Below are 13,436 nucleotides of genomic sequence, written 5' to 3' on the forward strand. Positions count from 1 at the left end.
ATGCAGATTGCTGCTAATGAAACCCAGGAGCTGATACACCTGGCATAGACAGAGATGAAAGGAACGGCAGAAAGTGAGCCTGGGGACTTGGGAGGACAGCCCTGTGGAAGGGAGTGGACCGTCTTGCAAAGCAGTGGCCTCTGGCAAGTGACTGTTACAAAAGCAGAAAATCCCCCAGTACTCCCAGTGTGTCAAGAACTGCTCAGTGCTGTCCAGGCATTGCCACGAAGGCCAGGAAGCCGCCTTTCGTTCACGAGGGACCCGAACCTAGCAAGGCTGTCGCATTGAAGTGCAGACCGGGTGGGCAAGTGCGTGCATGCCCTTGGTGCATTTGGTTCTCCTGCACCCCTCCCTGGCTATTCTGATCACTTACAGCTCGTGAATAAGGAAGAAAGGAAAAGTTTAGCTTTTTCAGTACGCTGTCTAGGCCTTGAACTCATGATCTTCAGTGGCCCTCGTGCCTCAGCTTTCCTAGTAGCTGGGACTAAAGCTGTGCCTCGCTTTACCTTGTTTTATTTCCCTTTGAGTGTGTGTGGGAGGGGACAGAACATAGGCAGAACAATTTTTACTTTGAAAAGTTCAAATTACTTTTTCCACTAAAGAATGTTATGATACTAAGAAATTGTTTTCTAAAATGTTTTCTAAAACTTCTTGTTTCTCACAAGGAAAAATGTGCATTGCAAATTCATTAATTACCTAGACTTTTGGAAAAGAAACTGTAAATTGCTAGACATGCTGGTGCATGCATTTAATCCCAGTACTTGGGAGATAAAGGTAGGAGGATCGCTGTGAGTTTGAGGAATAGCCTGTGAGACCCTATTTTCAAAAGCCCAACATAAAACCACCCTGTAAATTGATGTTATTAATTCACTATCTACTAGAAGAAGTGGATGTCTTTAAGAGGCACACGCGTCTCCTTGCATATGCTCCATGCTGTTCATAGCAGGGCCATTGTGAGGGGTGTGTGTTGACATGTGCCACGCTGCCCCAGTGGAAGGAGTTTGCTGAGCTCCCTTGGTTCACTGAGAACTTAGGTGTTGGTCCTGAATGCCCATAACATCTAAGCTTGGAGCATAGGGGGTGTGGGCATGTCTCCAGTGCCCTGAGCATGACCTGTAGATTGAGGTGTGGAAAAAACACGTGACCTGTTTTTCCTTTTTTAATTTTCCAACCTTTATTTTAAGTCACATTTTATTTTACTTATTATTTGAGAGGGAGGGAAGGAGGGAGGGGGAGAGGGAGAGGGAGAGAATGAATATGGGTACTCCAGGGCCTCTAACCACTACATACAAATTCTAGACACTTGTGCCATCTTGTGCATCTGCCTTTAGATGGGTACTGGGAAATTGAACCTGGGTCCTTTGGCTTTGCAGGCAAGTGCCTTAACTGCTAAGCCATTTCTCCAGCCCTCAATTTTTATTTTAAAAGTACATTAAAAACATCAGAAATACAAATGTGGCCTAGTGGTTAACATAAGAACAATTCTCTTACAGTCTTTTAGCAACACATACTTTCATCACAGTAAAGCATCAGGAGAACTAATGTCCCCTGCAGATTAGCTGTAGTCAACTGAAGCCTCATTACTCTGAGTTCTCTTAGCTCGTATGTTTCTCCATAAGGTGTATGGTCAGTTATTTCCTTTTAAAAATATTTTAAAAATTTTATTTATATTACAGAGAGGGGCAGGTAGAGAGAGAATGGGTGCACCAGGGCCTCCAGCCCCTGCACACGAACTCCACACACATGTGCCCCCTTGTGCATTCAGCTTATGTGGGTCCTGGGGAATCAAACCTGGGTCTTTCCGCTTTGCAGGCAAGCACCTTAATTTGCTAAGCCATCTCTCCAGCCCTGAGCTGTATCTTTTTATCAATACAGGTGTGGAGAGACGCCAAGAATCTGTGCTCCTGTGTATTTCATGCAAATTAATCATGAATTTGTTGAGCCTGAGAAGCTGAATAGTGTGTGAGCACATGCTTGGTTTTCTTTATGCTGTGAGTTTTACCTCTCAGTGGTGGGCTCCATGCTGGTTGAATCAGCTCAGACTCAAACAGTGACTTAAAAAAAAAACAAACCAGTAACATATAATCACACGTAGTCCACTAAATTTATACTCAGCACAACTTTTCCCTCTCTGTCTTTTCTTGGCAGAACCAGGGGTTGAACCCAGGGCCTCATGCATGGTAGGCTAGTGCTGTACCACTGAGCTGCATCCCCAGTGACAACTTTTATTTTTGACTCTTCATTTTATAAGCTTTTGTAAAGATTATAGCCATCATTTAGCAAAACAATTTTGAATTTTACCATTTTGCTGTAAAAAGTAGATGTTGAGGCAAATGCCCTGCTAGTAATGTACCTCGTCTTATTTTCGTTGCTACCTGTTCTGCCTTGGTAAAGGAGCACCGAACTTGCTCCAGAGGGGAATGGCTGCAGAGAGTGAGCTTGGCTGCCTCAGCCGCTCTTTCTTTCCTATGTGGAACTGCTGATTAGATCATGTGCGATACTGTGGTCTCCAAGGTCCCGGGCAAGGAGTCGGCGGTGCCACCTGCAACATTGGCAAGTGACAGCCAGACTCTGCTGCAGTGCCCAGGGTCAGCGGCACTGCCCACCTCCTGCTTCTGGGGCTCCTGTGCCGACTGAGTGAGTCCACAGCAGTCCTGCGAGTTACTTAGAGCAGTGCTGGGCACAGGGGGCTCAGTCAATGCTAGTTAGTGTTTGTAGGCAGTTTTATGAGGCTTAAATTAAATGGGGTGCTGTGTGTAAAAGGTTTAGTGAGTACCTGGCATTTACTGAGTGCTCAACAGATGCTGGATTCGTTGCCTATAGTTTAAGCAGCTGTGCCTTTGGATCTCTGCATATGTGATATCTTTAGTCAATTTATTTAGATCATGATAAAAAGTAGCTTTTTCCTAGATTTGTTTTCCCCAGTAGGTACAAGTTACAAAACTAAAACGTTTTAAGTAAACATGTAGTTACCTTCTGATCTCTAAATTTAGGTTGTCATTTCAAGTAGACACTGACCTGTGTTATTAAAAAAGCATAGGTCTTAATGAACATCACAGCTTAGTGAACTCTAACCTGGCCCTCCTTTTTATCCTCTTTACAGGCCTGTGGAATCTCGCTTCTCTTTTTACCAACCTTTGTTTATTTGTGTTGATGCCTTTTGCTTTTTTCTTTCTGGAATCAGAAGGTTTCGCTGGCCTGAAAAAGGTAAGTAAGTTGTGTTTGGAATTAAATTTGTCAAGTGAAGAAATGAATATATTTGTGTTGAACTAGAAGTAGGTTCAAGCAGCCTTATGTGGAGTGTGAGTTGACATGTTAACAACCTTGTTGACAATAATAATCATGCTGCATAGTGAATTATCTGGTATGCTCAGGGGACGCCCCCATCAGTGTCATGAGTATTTTTATGGCATGTATCCACCTGGTGAGGGGCTCTTCCGCGGAGTGGGTAACCTGACATAATAGCTGTTAGGCCTTTCCACGGCGCTCATTTATTTTAGAGCGAGACAACATTTTAAAAGCTTTCAAACACGTCTTATTTAACACATCTTGTTCTCAGGACGGCAGCACATTATGAAGCCAAGTACTCACCATTAGGTAGACTCACACGGCCCTGAGCGCAGCCAGGGTCACGTGAGCGTGGAAGACCGGGGATTGAGCAGGTGGGAACTTTGCAAGAGCGTTGGAACAAACACATCTCGACTTGACAAGAGGAGAAACCTCATCTGTTCTGAATTGAGTCTAAGGCAAAAGAAACTAGTTCTGCCTATAGTCTATGCCGCCCTTCCCCATACATTTCTGGAATATGATCCAAAGATTTAAGTAGTTAAGGCATTTTGCGTGAACTTTAAATTTGACAGAGGGGTGTCGATTTACAGTTTAGGAACATGATGACTTTTTGATTTTTTTACTTGTACTCATGTTGTAACATTGGAGTGAGATGTGTTTACATATTTTATCATTGAATAATAGTATAATACCAATTAAATTTGGCATGGGAAGTTGTAAACTATGTGAATTAGTTTTATTTCATGTAACTTAAAAAGTCAGATATGGAGTCCTCACACGTTGGCGTGTCATTCTCGCCTGGGGCTGTCCTGGTCTTTGCTGTCTCGTTCCCACTAGCGCCGGTACTGCCGAGGCATGGCTGCGCACGCGGGATCCTGGGGTGAAGTGGCTCTCCTGCCTTACCTTGAGGGTCACACCTGTGCATTGGAGGGTGCAGTGGCTGAGCTGCTGAGAGGTGATAGTTGTTTGTGTCTGTGAGCTCCCTGGCTGCTGCTTTCAGGGGTGAGCAGTGCAGCTAAAAGCAAGCAGCTGACATCGCACTCATTAAGTGCACTGAGGTCAGGATGGGCTATTGTTGGCAGTCAAGGCTCTGGAATTGTTTTCATCACTGAGCATTTATAAAAAAAATTTATTCAGGGAGGGAGGGAGGAGGGGGGGAGAGAGCGAGTGAGCAAGCGCTTATGGATATGCCAGGGGTCTCTAGCCACTGCAAATGAACTCCAGACACACGTGCCAGCCACCTGGTGAATCTGGCTTTATATAAAGTGGGTACTAGGAAATCGAACCCGGGTCCTTAGGCTTTGTAGGCAAGCACCTTAACTGCTGAACCATCTCTCTAGCCTCATCCTTAAGTATTTTTAAAGTTGGCAAAATCATGTAACACAAAAGAATAATGTAGTTTCAATTTAGAAGACTACTTGCTGTTTCAAGCTTCTTAAGGAAATTACACTGTTATTGCTGAAAGGATTTAGTTCAGACACTCCTTGTCTAAGGAGAAAACTAAGACCCAAAGGTATTTTTTTAAAACCCTAAACAGTATTTATTGAATTCTTTAAATATCATGAAGTACCTTTACAGGCATTCTCTCTCTCTCTCTTTTTTTTTTTTTGTTTTTTTTTTTTTTGAGGTAGGGTCTCAGTCTGGCTCAGGCTGACCCGGCATTCACTACGTAGTCTCAGGGTGGCCTTGAACTCACAGTGATCCTTCTACCTCTGCCTCCTGAGTGCTGGGATTAAAGGCATACACCGCCATGCCCGGATTTTTTTTTTTTTTTTTGAGGTAGGGTCTCACTCTAGCCCAGGCTGACCTGGAATTCACTATGTAGTCTCAGGGTAGCCTCAAACTCATGGCAATCCTCCTACCTCAGCCTCTCAAGTGCTGGAATTAAAGGTGTGCACCACTACACCTGGTTACAGGCATTCTCTAACTTGACCCTCATAATAGGACTATGAGGCAATAAGAATTACTTATTTATTTATTTATTTTTTACTTTTAAATTTATTTTTCTGTCAACACTTTCATACATGTATATAATGTATTTTGATCTTTTATTGTTTTTTAAAATTTTCTTTTGTTTATTTTTATTTATTTATTTGAGAGTACCAGACAGAGAGAGAAAGAGGCGGGGGGAGGGGGGAGAGGGAGAGAATGGGCATGCCAGGGCCTCCAGCTACTGAAAATGAACTCCAGATTAATGCACCACCTTATGCATCTAGCTTAAGTGGGTCCTGGGAATTGGGCCTTGAGCCAGGGTCCTTAGGCTTCACAGGCAAGTGCTTAACCACTAAGCCATCTCTCAAGTCCCTCTTCTATTGTAAAAGAGAGACATAGACTGAGAGAATGAACATGCCAGGGCTTCTAGCCAGTGCAAATGAACTCCAGATGCATGCACTATTTTGTGCATCTGATTTTACATGGGTACTGGGGAATTGAACCCAGACTGTTAGGCTTTACAGGCAAATACCTTAACTGCTGAACCATCTGTCCAGTCCCTTGGTATTTTTTCTTTTGTTTTTTTTGAGGTAGGGTTTCAGTGTAGCTCAGGCTGACCTGGAATTCACTATGTCATCTTAGGGTGGCCTTGAACTCAGTGATCATCCTTCCTCTGCCTCCTAAGTGTACTGGGATTAAAGGTGTGTGCCACCATGCCTTGCTCCCTTGTTTTTCTCTTTCTTCTTCCCTCCCTCCCTCCCTTCCTTTCGGCAGGGTCTCACTCTAGCCCAAGCTGACCTGGAACTCACTTTGTAGCCCCAAGCTAGCCTCAAACTCATGGTGATCCTCCTACCTTAGCTTCCTGAGTGCTAGGACTGAAGGCCCCTGTACCACCCTGTCTGGTTTATATTTTGATCTTTACCCCTTTTGATAGTACCTCCCTCAATGACCCTGAATTATACCATTCCCCCTCCTGCTAAGACCCTTCTTTTTCCCCATTAACCTTTATCTTACTTTCATGCCTTTAAAAAAACCCATTGAGGGCTGGAGAAATGGCTTAGTGGTCAAGGCATTTACCTGCAAAGCCTTAAGAACTCTGGTTTGATTCCCCAGGACCCACGTAAGCCAGATACCACAAGGGGGCGCATGCGACTGGCGTTCATTTGCAGTGGCTGTAGGCCCTGGCATGCCCCTTCTCTCTCTCTGCCTCTTCCTCTGTCTCTCTCAAATAAATAAATAAATAAATAAATAAATAAATAAATAAATAAATAAATATTAAAAAAACCCATTGAGTTAAATTAGACTTTCTTGCATGGTCACGTGTGGAAGGTTATTTACTGTGCAGTGGGCGACTTACCTACCAGTGGCGAGGCTGCTGCTGAACCTCACTTTACTCTCCCAGCAACCACTAGCTTCCACTAGCCACTCTGGGAGGTCTGGGGTCTCATGTGTCCTGCCCCCACAGCTGCTGTGAGTTCAAGATTGTGTCAGCCAAGTCCTCGCCAAAAGACATCACTAAGAGGCAGCCCTCCCCCCTTTCTCGTGCTCTTGTTTTGGAGGTAGGCTCTCACTGTGGCCCAGCTCTCACTTACTCTTCTTCCTGTCCCAATCTGTGCTTCCCTCAGCGTTGGAAGGGCAGGTGGTTTAGATGCCCTGCTTGAAGCTGAGCCACAGTAGTCACTTATTCTTGGCAGTTTTCCAGCTATACACGTCTGCATTAACCACTGCCCATCATAGTGAGAAGCTTCTGTGACGGAGGCTTCAAGCAGGATTAGTCTATGAGAACAAATACAAATAACTAGAAAGCATTTAGACACACTGTCCATTTTGCAAAACCAGAGTAGTAGTTTCCTCCTAGGGTCCATGTCCCTGGCCATAGGCTTTTGGCCAGGTTTACAGTACCAGACACGAAATCCCTCTTGTAGAGCGGGCCTCAAATCTAATCAGAAGGCAGTTGGTCACTCCCATAACTTTCATGCCACTGTTGTGCCAGTGGGCATATCTTGCCTGCAGGTTGGTTGTGGATACACAGGGCCCGCAGCTGGGCAGGACTGCTGACAGCTTTTCTCCTCCAGCAGCTTGCAAAGCTCCTCATTTTGCATAAAGAAGGCCCGCTGGCAGGGAGGAAGCTTCCAGCTAAGTTGCAGCTTCGTTTCTGTGTCCTGTGGTGGAAATGTGCTGTTTTTCGCGGTACGGACTTTCCTATAGCTTTGGAAGACAACGAAGAGCACTGGCAGTAGCCTATAGTGTTTTAGGAGTCTCTGTGGTTTCCCTTACCAGCAGCTCCTTGGGAGGCATCTCAGCCCTGGCCCTGGAATTTACAATCCATAGCCTGTGGCTCTGGGAGCAGCTTTATGTGCCCACATGGGGACCTTCATTTGACAACTTAAAAATATACTTTAATTGGTTTACCAAGCAGCAGGTTTCCATACACCTTATGCACATGTCTAGTTTTGGTTCATCCTCCAGCCATCCCCAAAGGTCTTACCTGGTAGTAAATTGTCTGAGCACCACATGTGTAAGCTAGTGGAGCTAGACCCAAACCCAGGGCCATGGAGAACATGCGTCACCTAGTGCCAAGCACAGGGGGAAGAGGCCACTGTGCAGAGACAGTGGTGCCCCGTGCATCATTCCACAGACTGTGTTATCAGACTTCCCGGCCGTGCTCAGGCTGTTAAGTCCTCAGAGTTCTTCTTAACGCCGCCCCATGCGGTACCCGTGATAACCAACCCCAGACACCGGCTGGGCCTATTAGATATGTGCTTCTGTCTGTTTTCCAGGAAAATTAACTATTCACACAATGAAGATCTCATTGTTAGATGGCTCCGTAAAGCCGCGTGTGATGTGGACAACGCTTGCTTCCGCCCTGCTTGTGAATGGTGGCTGGGAAAGGGGCTGCATCCCACCTGGTGAAACAGAAACAACCTCTAACAACAGCAGAACAAAACGGACAGAGACCCATTGTTACCTCACTTCTCATGCTTCTTGTTACAGACTCTGTTACAAGAACAGCCAAGCAGGGACCCAAGAGGCCATTGCAGACATTTTACATGTAGACTTGCACAATTCTTCCCTCGAAATTTAAAAAAAATTATTTCTCTTTATTTGAGAGGGAAGGAAGGAAGGAGAAAGAAAGAAAAAACATGGGCATGCCAGGGTCTCTTGCTACTGCAAACCAACTCCAGACATGCCACTGTGTGTGTCTAGCTTTACGTGGGTACTGGGGAGTTGAATCCATACCGGCAGGCTTTGCAAGCAAGTGCCTTTAGCCACTGAGTTATCTCTTACAAACAGTTTCCCTTCTTAGTGAACTATACATGACTGAAGTAATATTTTTTCTCTTATTATTGCTATTATTTTCATCTCTGTGCGTATGGTGTGTACATGAGTGTGCATGCACATATGGGAATGCACACGCCGAGGTGTGTACGAGGTCGGGGCATCCTCTCGGGTGTTGGGCCTCACCTTCCGCCTTACGTGAAGTAGGGCCTCTTGTTGTTTGCTGCTGCGTGCGCCAGGCTGGCTGGCCTGCGGGCTTCTCCTGTCTCCACCACCACGCCCCGTAGGAGTTCTAGGGCACAGGGCGGACTGCTGTGCCTGACTATGAGGGTTCTGGAGATCTGAACTCAGCTAGTCACTCTGGTGCAGTAACAGCTTCCATTGCCCCAGTCCAGAGAAGACTTTTCTAAGCACGTCTTTGACCACATTAGTCTCTTCAACCCTCCAAGGGCCACTGTGCACTGCAGAACCTCAGGCAGGACTGACATGCTGATGGTTGCATGAGGCAGTTGATAACAAGTTGATTAAGTCCAACACAATGGGCGATTTATTTACTTCTTTACCTTGCATGCATGTGTTTGTGTGCACGCACTCCTGTGCATGCATGTTGGGGTCCCTTGCTGCTACAAATGACCACCAGATGCATGGGCCCCCCTTTTTTGTTTTGTTTTTGTTTTTCAAGGTAGGGTCCATCTCCAGCCCAGGCTGACCTGGAATTCACTATATAGTCTCAGGTTGCTTCAAATTCACAGCGATCCTCCTACCTCTTCCTCCTGAGTGCTAGGATTAAAGGCGTGCACTACCATGCCTGGCTAGCACCACTTTTTGTGTTTTACATGGGCACTGTGGAAGTGAACCTGGGCCAGCAGGCTTTGCAAACGTGTCTTTAACCACTGAACCAGCTCCCCAGCCCCTCACCAAGGATTTTAAGAGGTGGTAGCAAGGGGGCAACCACTGATTGTACTTGGGAAATTAGGCATGGATACCTGCTGTAGAGACCAATTCAAGGAATTTGTGTTTCGGTGTTAAGGAGGGAGACGGGGCCTGGAGAGATGCCTAAGTAGTTAAGGCGTTTGCCTGCAAAGCCAAAGGATCCCAGTTTGATTCCCTAGAACCCACATAAGCCAGATGCACAAGGGGGCACATGCATCTGGAGTTTATTTGCAGTGGCTGGAGGCCCTGGCGTGCCTATTCTCTCTCTCTCTCCCCTCTCAAATAAATAAAATATATTTAAAATAAAAAGGATGGAGACAGGTGAAGTGTGCTTAGAGGTGAGGGGGAAAATAATTACAACAGGAGGCCAGGCTGCATTGGTACTTGGAGGAGAAGGGACAGGGAAGGGAGATTTGCAGGTACAAAGGTAAGGAAAGTCGGTTTTTATGTCTGATTGCCTAGGCTTTTCTTTGTGTATAGTTGACTTAATAATGGTATTTACCTTTGTGCTGTGGCATTGGCGTGATGTGTGGAGTGCATCCACGCATGTGTGAATGTCTGTAGCCCGGGGGCACATGTGCACAGGCCAGAGGAGGGCTTGAGTGTTCTCCTCCTTTCTACCACCTGCCTGTTTCCTTGAGACAGTCTCTCTCAACACTGAGGTGCCGTTTTCACTCTTTTCTCTAAGTGAGCACCAGCAAGTCTCCTGTCTCTGTTCCCCAAGGACTGGTGTTACAGTTGTGTGGGACCTTGCCTAGCTGTTTATGTTGGTGCTGGGGAATTGAACTCGGGCTGTGTCAAGCCCTCATGATTATGCAGCAAGTGTCTTTAACTGCTGATCAGTCTTCCCAGCCTCATTCAGGTTCTGTTTTTTATGATTAAATGAGACTAGATTATTCATGTAAAGCAACTAGCAGCCTAGGATTTACAAAAATTTTTACAGTTTCAAAACTATTTGTGGTCACTTTGACTTGGGAATTCATTAAGGGAATAGTGGGGAGATGGTCCTAATGAAACAGCAGCACACATCACAGTCAGAGAGAAGGCTGCTTCAGGCCCTTCAAGGACGTGGCTAGGCCCCCAGCAGGGATTAAAAAGCACGCAGTCTGTAAAGGCAGTCAACTAATAAGTGCTCATTATCAGTGTGAGTTATGGTAGGGTTATGGGATTCCAAAGCAACTGAACATATTGGTCAGCTTTAATTCACAAATTATTGTCAGGTGGTCTTTAAATTCCGAACTGCTTGCTGTATTCTGGAAGGGGTATACAGAAGTAGAATATGCCGGTCTTAGCCTTGAGTATATAATCCTTTGAAAAAAAGTCTTGAGGGGCTGCAAAGATGGCTCTGTGGCTAAAGGCGCTTGCTCGCAAACCCTGCTGGCCGGCAGTTCAAGTCCCAAGCCGCCTGTGCAAACGAACTACAGAAGTAGCATTCGTTTGCATTGGCAAGAGGCCCCAGTGCACCCCCCACAAAAAACCCACACCCCCTTTTTTTCTTAAAGAAAATCCTTGAAGGTAAGGTGCCATACAGGCCCCAGGAGAAATGTTTTGGAAACTTTCCAGGTTAAGTGGTGAAGGCAAGTAATTTTAGAGCCCTTATTGTTGCAGTTTTGAAAGCAGTCTCGGGAAAGCTGCCAGGGTTGAGAGCGCTGGGCGGGATGTGGAGCGCAGTCTGTGTGGAGTGTGCACAGCGAGCGTGTCTGACGTGGCCACGGGGTCCTCAGGCCTGACAAGAGTGGCTTCGCTGTGCTGCTGGCAGCCTAGCTGTCAGTGCCCGGCAAGCGCTGCGCGAGCGCGGTCCTGTGAGGCTGCATGCTCATTGGCTGCATTTGACCGATATGAAAGGCAATAGAAGCTTTTCTAGTGGTGCATGCAGCCCAGGGCGCGAGTCATGCTAAGGTAAGGTTTCCTGTCGCCGTGGGCACGGTCCTGGCGTGGTTCCACGGTGCCTAAGCCTGGGGCACTCCCTCGGTGGCACATGGATTCCCCGGGGCTGTCAACTTTAAAACTGCTCCTTGCAGGTCATGCTGATGCGGAAATCTGCCAGTGGCCGTGGCGGATGCACAGTGTGAGTGGAAATCAGACAACGCAGAGTTCTCAACTTAGTTTGTAATTAAGCCGCTGTGTTAACTCGAACAGACATTTCAGGCCTGGGGGGCTGCCCATGTCTTTTACGGGTCTGCCTTCTCTCTTCTGACTCTGGTGTGTGTTTCTGTTTCATTAGGACCTTCTCTTTGCTGTACCCTTTATGAATTCTCAAGCCTAAGAGAATATGAATGGGTTTGATGAAATGATTTATTTAGTAAGAAGCTAGGTTTGTCTACCTGTGTGAGCTCCTTCCTGCAGTGAGGCTTCTGGGCTGTCGTTGTTTTGGGTACTGTAGTAAGTGTGTGAGTGTGTGTGTGTGTGTGTGTGTGTGTGTGTGTGTGTGTGTGTGTGTTGGGTACACTTGAACCTGGCCTTGTGCCTGCATCGTCCATGTTGAGCCTCCAGTCTTGACCTTGGCCCCTCACTGATGGAATGGAGTCTGTGGGTCTGGAGCCATTTCGGGACAGCAACACTTGTGGCTGTTACAGGTCAGGGCAGTGGTCGCTTCCTCTCCCTCCTCGGCCTTAGAAAAGACCTCTGGATTAGCTGCATTAACATCAGGTGATGCCTGATTTTATAATGATTCTAGAGGTGCAATCTCTATTCAAATCAGAGTTAAGAATATACCTGCTTTATGTTGCATCTTACTGTCTTATTTTGAATTCAAAAGTTATAAGGAAGCAGAGTATGGTGGCTCATGCTTTTAATCCCAGAATTTGGGAGGCTGAGGTGGGAGAATTGCCAGGAGTTTGAGGTCAGCCTGGCCTAGAGTAAGACTATGCCACAAACAAACAAACAAACAAACAAACAAACAAACAAACAAACATGTTATAAGGACACAATTAACTTAAAGTGTATGTGTGGGGACATCTCACCATATAATTGTTATATAAGTTTAATGACAAATAAATTCATAAGCCCAGGATTTTTCTGGGAACAAATTTATATGTACTTCACTTTAATGCCTATCTTTGATTTGAAGTCCTGGCATAAAACTTAACATAGCGACAGCAACATCCTGACCAATTACCCAAGCCATCCAGCCATCCCAGAATGTCCAGAACCTCGCACATGATCTGTAGGATTAAGAGGTTAACTCCTCTAACTTCAAACAAAGTGCTTCATAATAAAAGCAAAAAGTACAAAATTTGAGGTAACTTCCTTTCTTAATTAGTTCAACTGGCCAGGTGGAAGCGAGGCGTTGTGTGCTGGCGCTCGGAATGTCCATAAAGCCGAGCACCATGACAGCGCCGTGGAGGAGGAACAAAGATTGCTTTAATATGTCTCTATCCTGTGTCACAGTTTGAGATTGCCCTGGTTTATGTCCCTTTTGGCAAACTTACATAAAAGTGACCTTGTACTGTATTTTATGGCCAGATGACTTTACCCGTCGGTGGCTAATTTGTCTCAGGCCTCCATCTTAAAGAGAATTGAGAAGGAAGTCCAGCCTCGGTCTCCGTGAGCTTTCATTGCGTTCTTTCATTATTTTTGCTCGTTTTTGCCACTGATGATCCATAAATTGTTGGAAATGAGCGGCTGCGGAAGTGCTGCTTAGTGTTAGTGGCACATGCGCATATTCGGCCGCTTCTGCCGGGTGAGAGGAAATCACAGACAGGAGGAAGGCTCCTGCTGGGACCCTGGCAAGGAAGTTTAACTCGGGCATGTTTTGATCTTTGCATTTATTACAGAAAATGAAGTCATATCTCACTAACTGTTGCTATGTGTTAATTTGATTCTCCCAACACCTGCAAAAAAATGTATTAATGGGAATCCTCAACCTTGCCCCAGTTAGGAGGAAATAATATGAAGAAGAAAGGTTACTTTTCCCAACATGGGAGCTCTATTCCACTGTGCAGAATGAGCCTGCTAGACCTGGCGGTGTGGCTCACGGAGCTCAGCAGAAGTGACCACACACT

At 45.9% G+C, this 13,436-nt stretch overlaps 1 protein-coding gene across 3 annotated transcripts in view; it reads left to right on the top strand.

Moving 5' to 3' along the window:
• The window catches only part of Lmbr1 (limb development membrane protein 1), a 141,271-nt gene that overhangs the window by 53,095 nt on the left and 74,740 nt on the right, over positions 1-13,436 (top strand). For 2 of the 3 annotated variants that reach the window (XM_045160611.1, XM_045160612.1), the window contains one exon: positions 3,104-3,207. The exons of the other annotated variant lie outside the window; for it this stretch is intronic. In XM_045160611.1, the coding sequence (XP_045016546.1) occupies positions 3,104-3,207 (104 nt within the window). The remainder of the gene's footprint in view (positions 1-3,103; positions 3,208-13,436) is intronic. 3 annotated transcript variants of the gene reach the window in all.

This window comes from Jaculus jaculus, chromosome 10 (genome assembly GCF_020740685.1).
Source record: "Jaculus jaculus isolate mJacJac1 chromosome 10, mJacJac1.mat.Y.cur, whole genome shotgun sequence".
NCBI classification, from domain to species: domain Eukaryota; kingdom Metazoa; phylum Chordata; class Mammalia; order Rodentia; family Dipodidae; genus Jaculus; species Jaculus jaculus.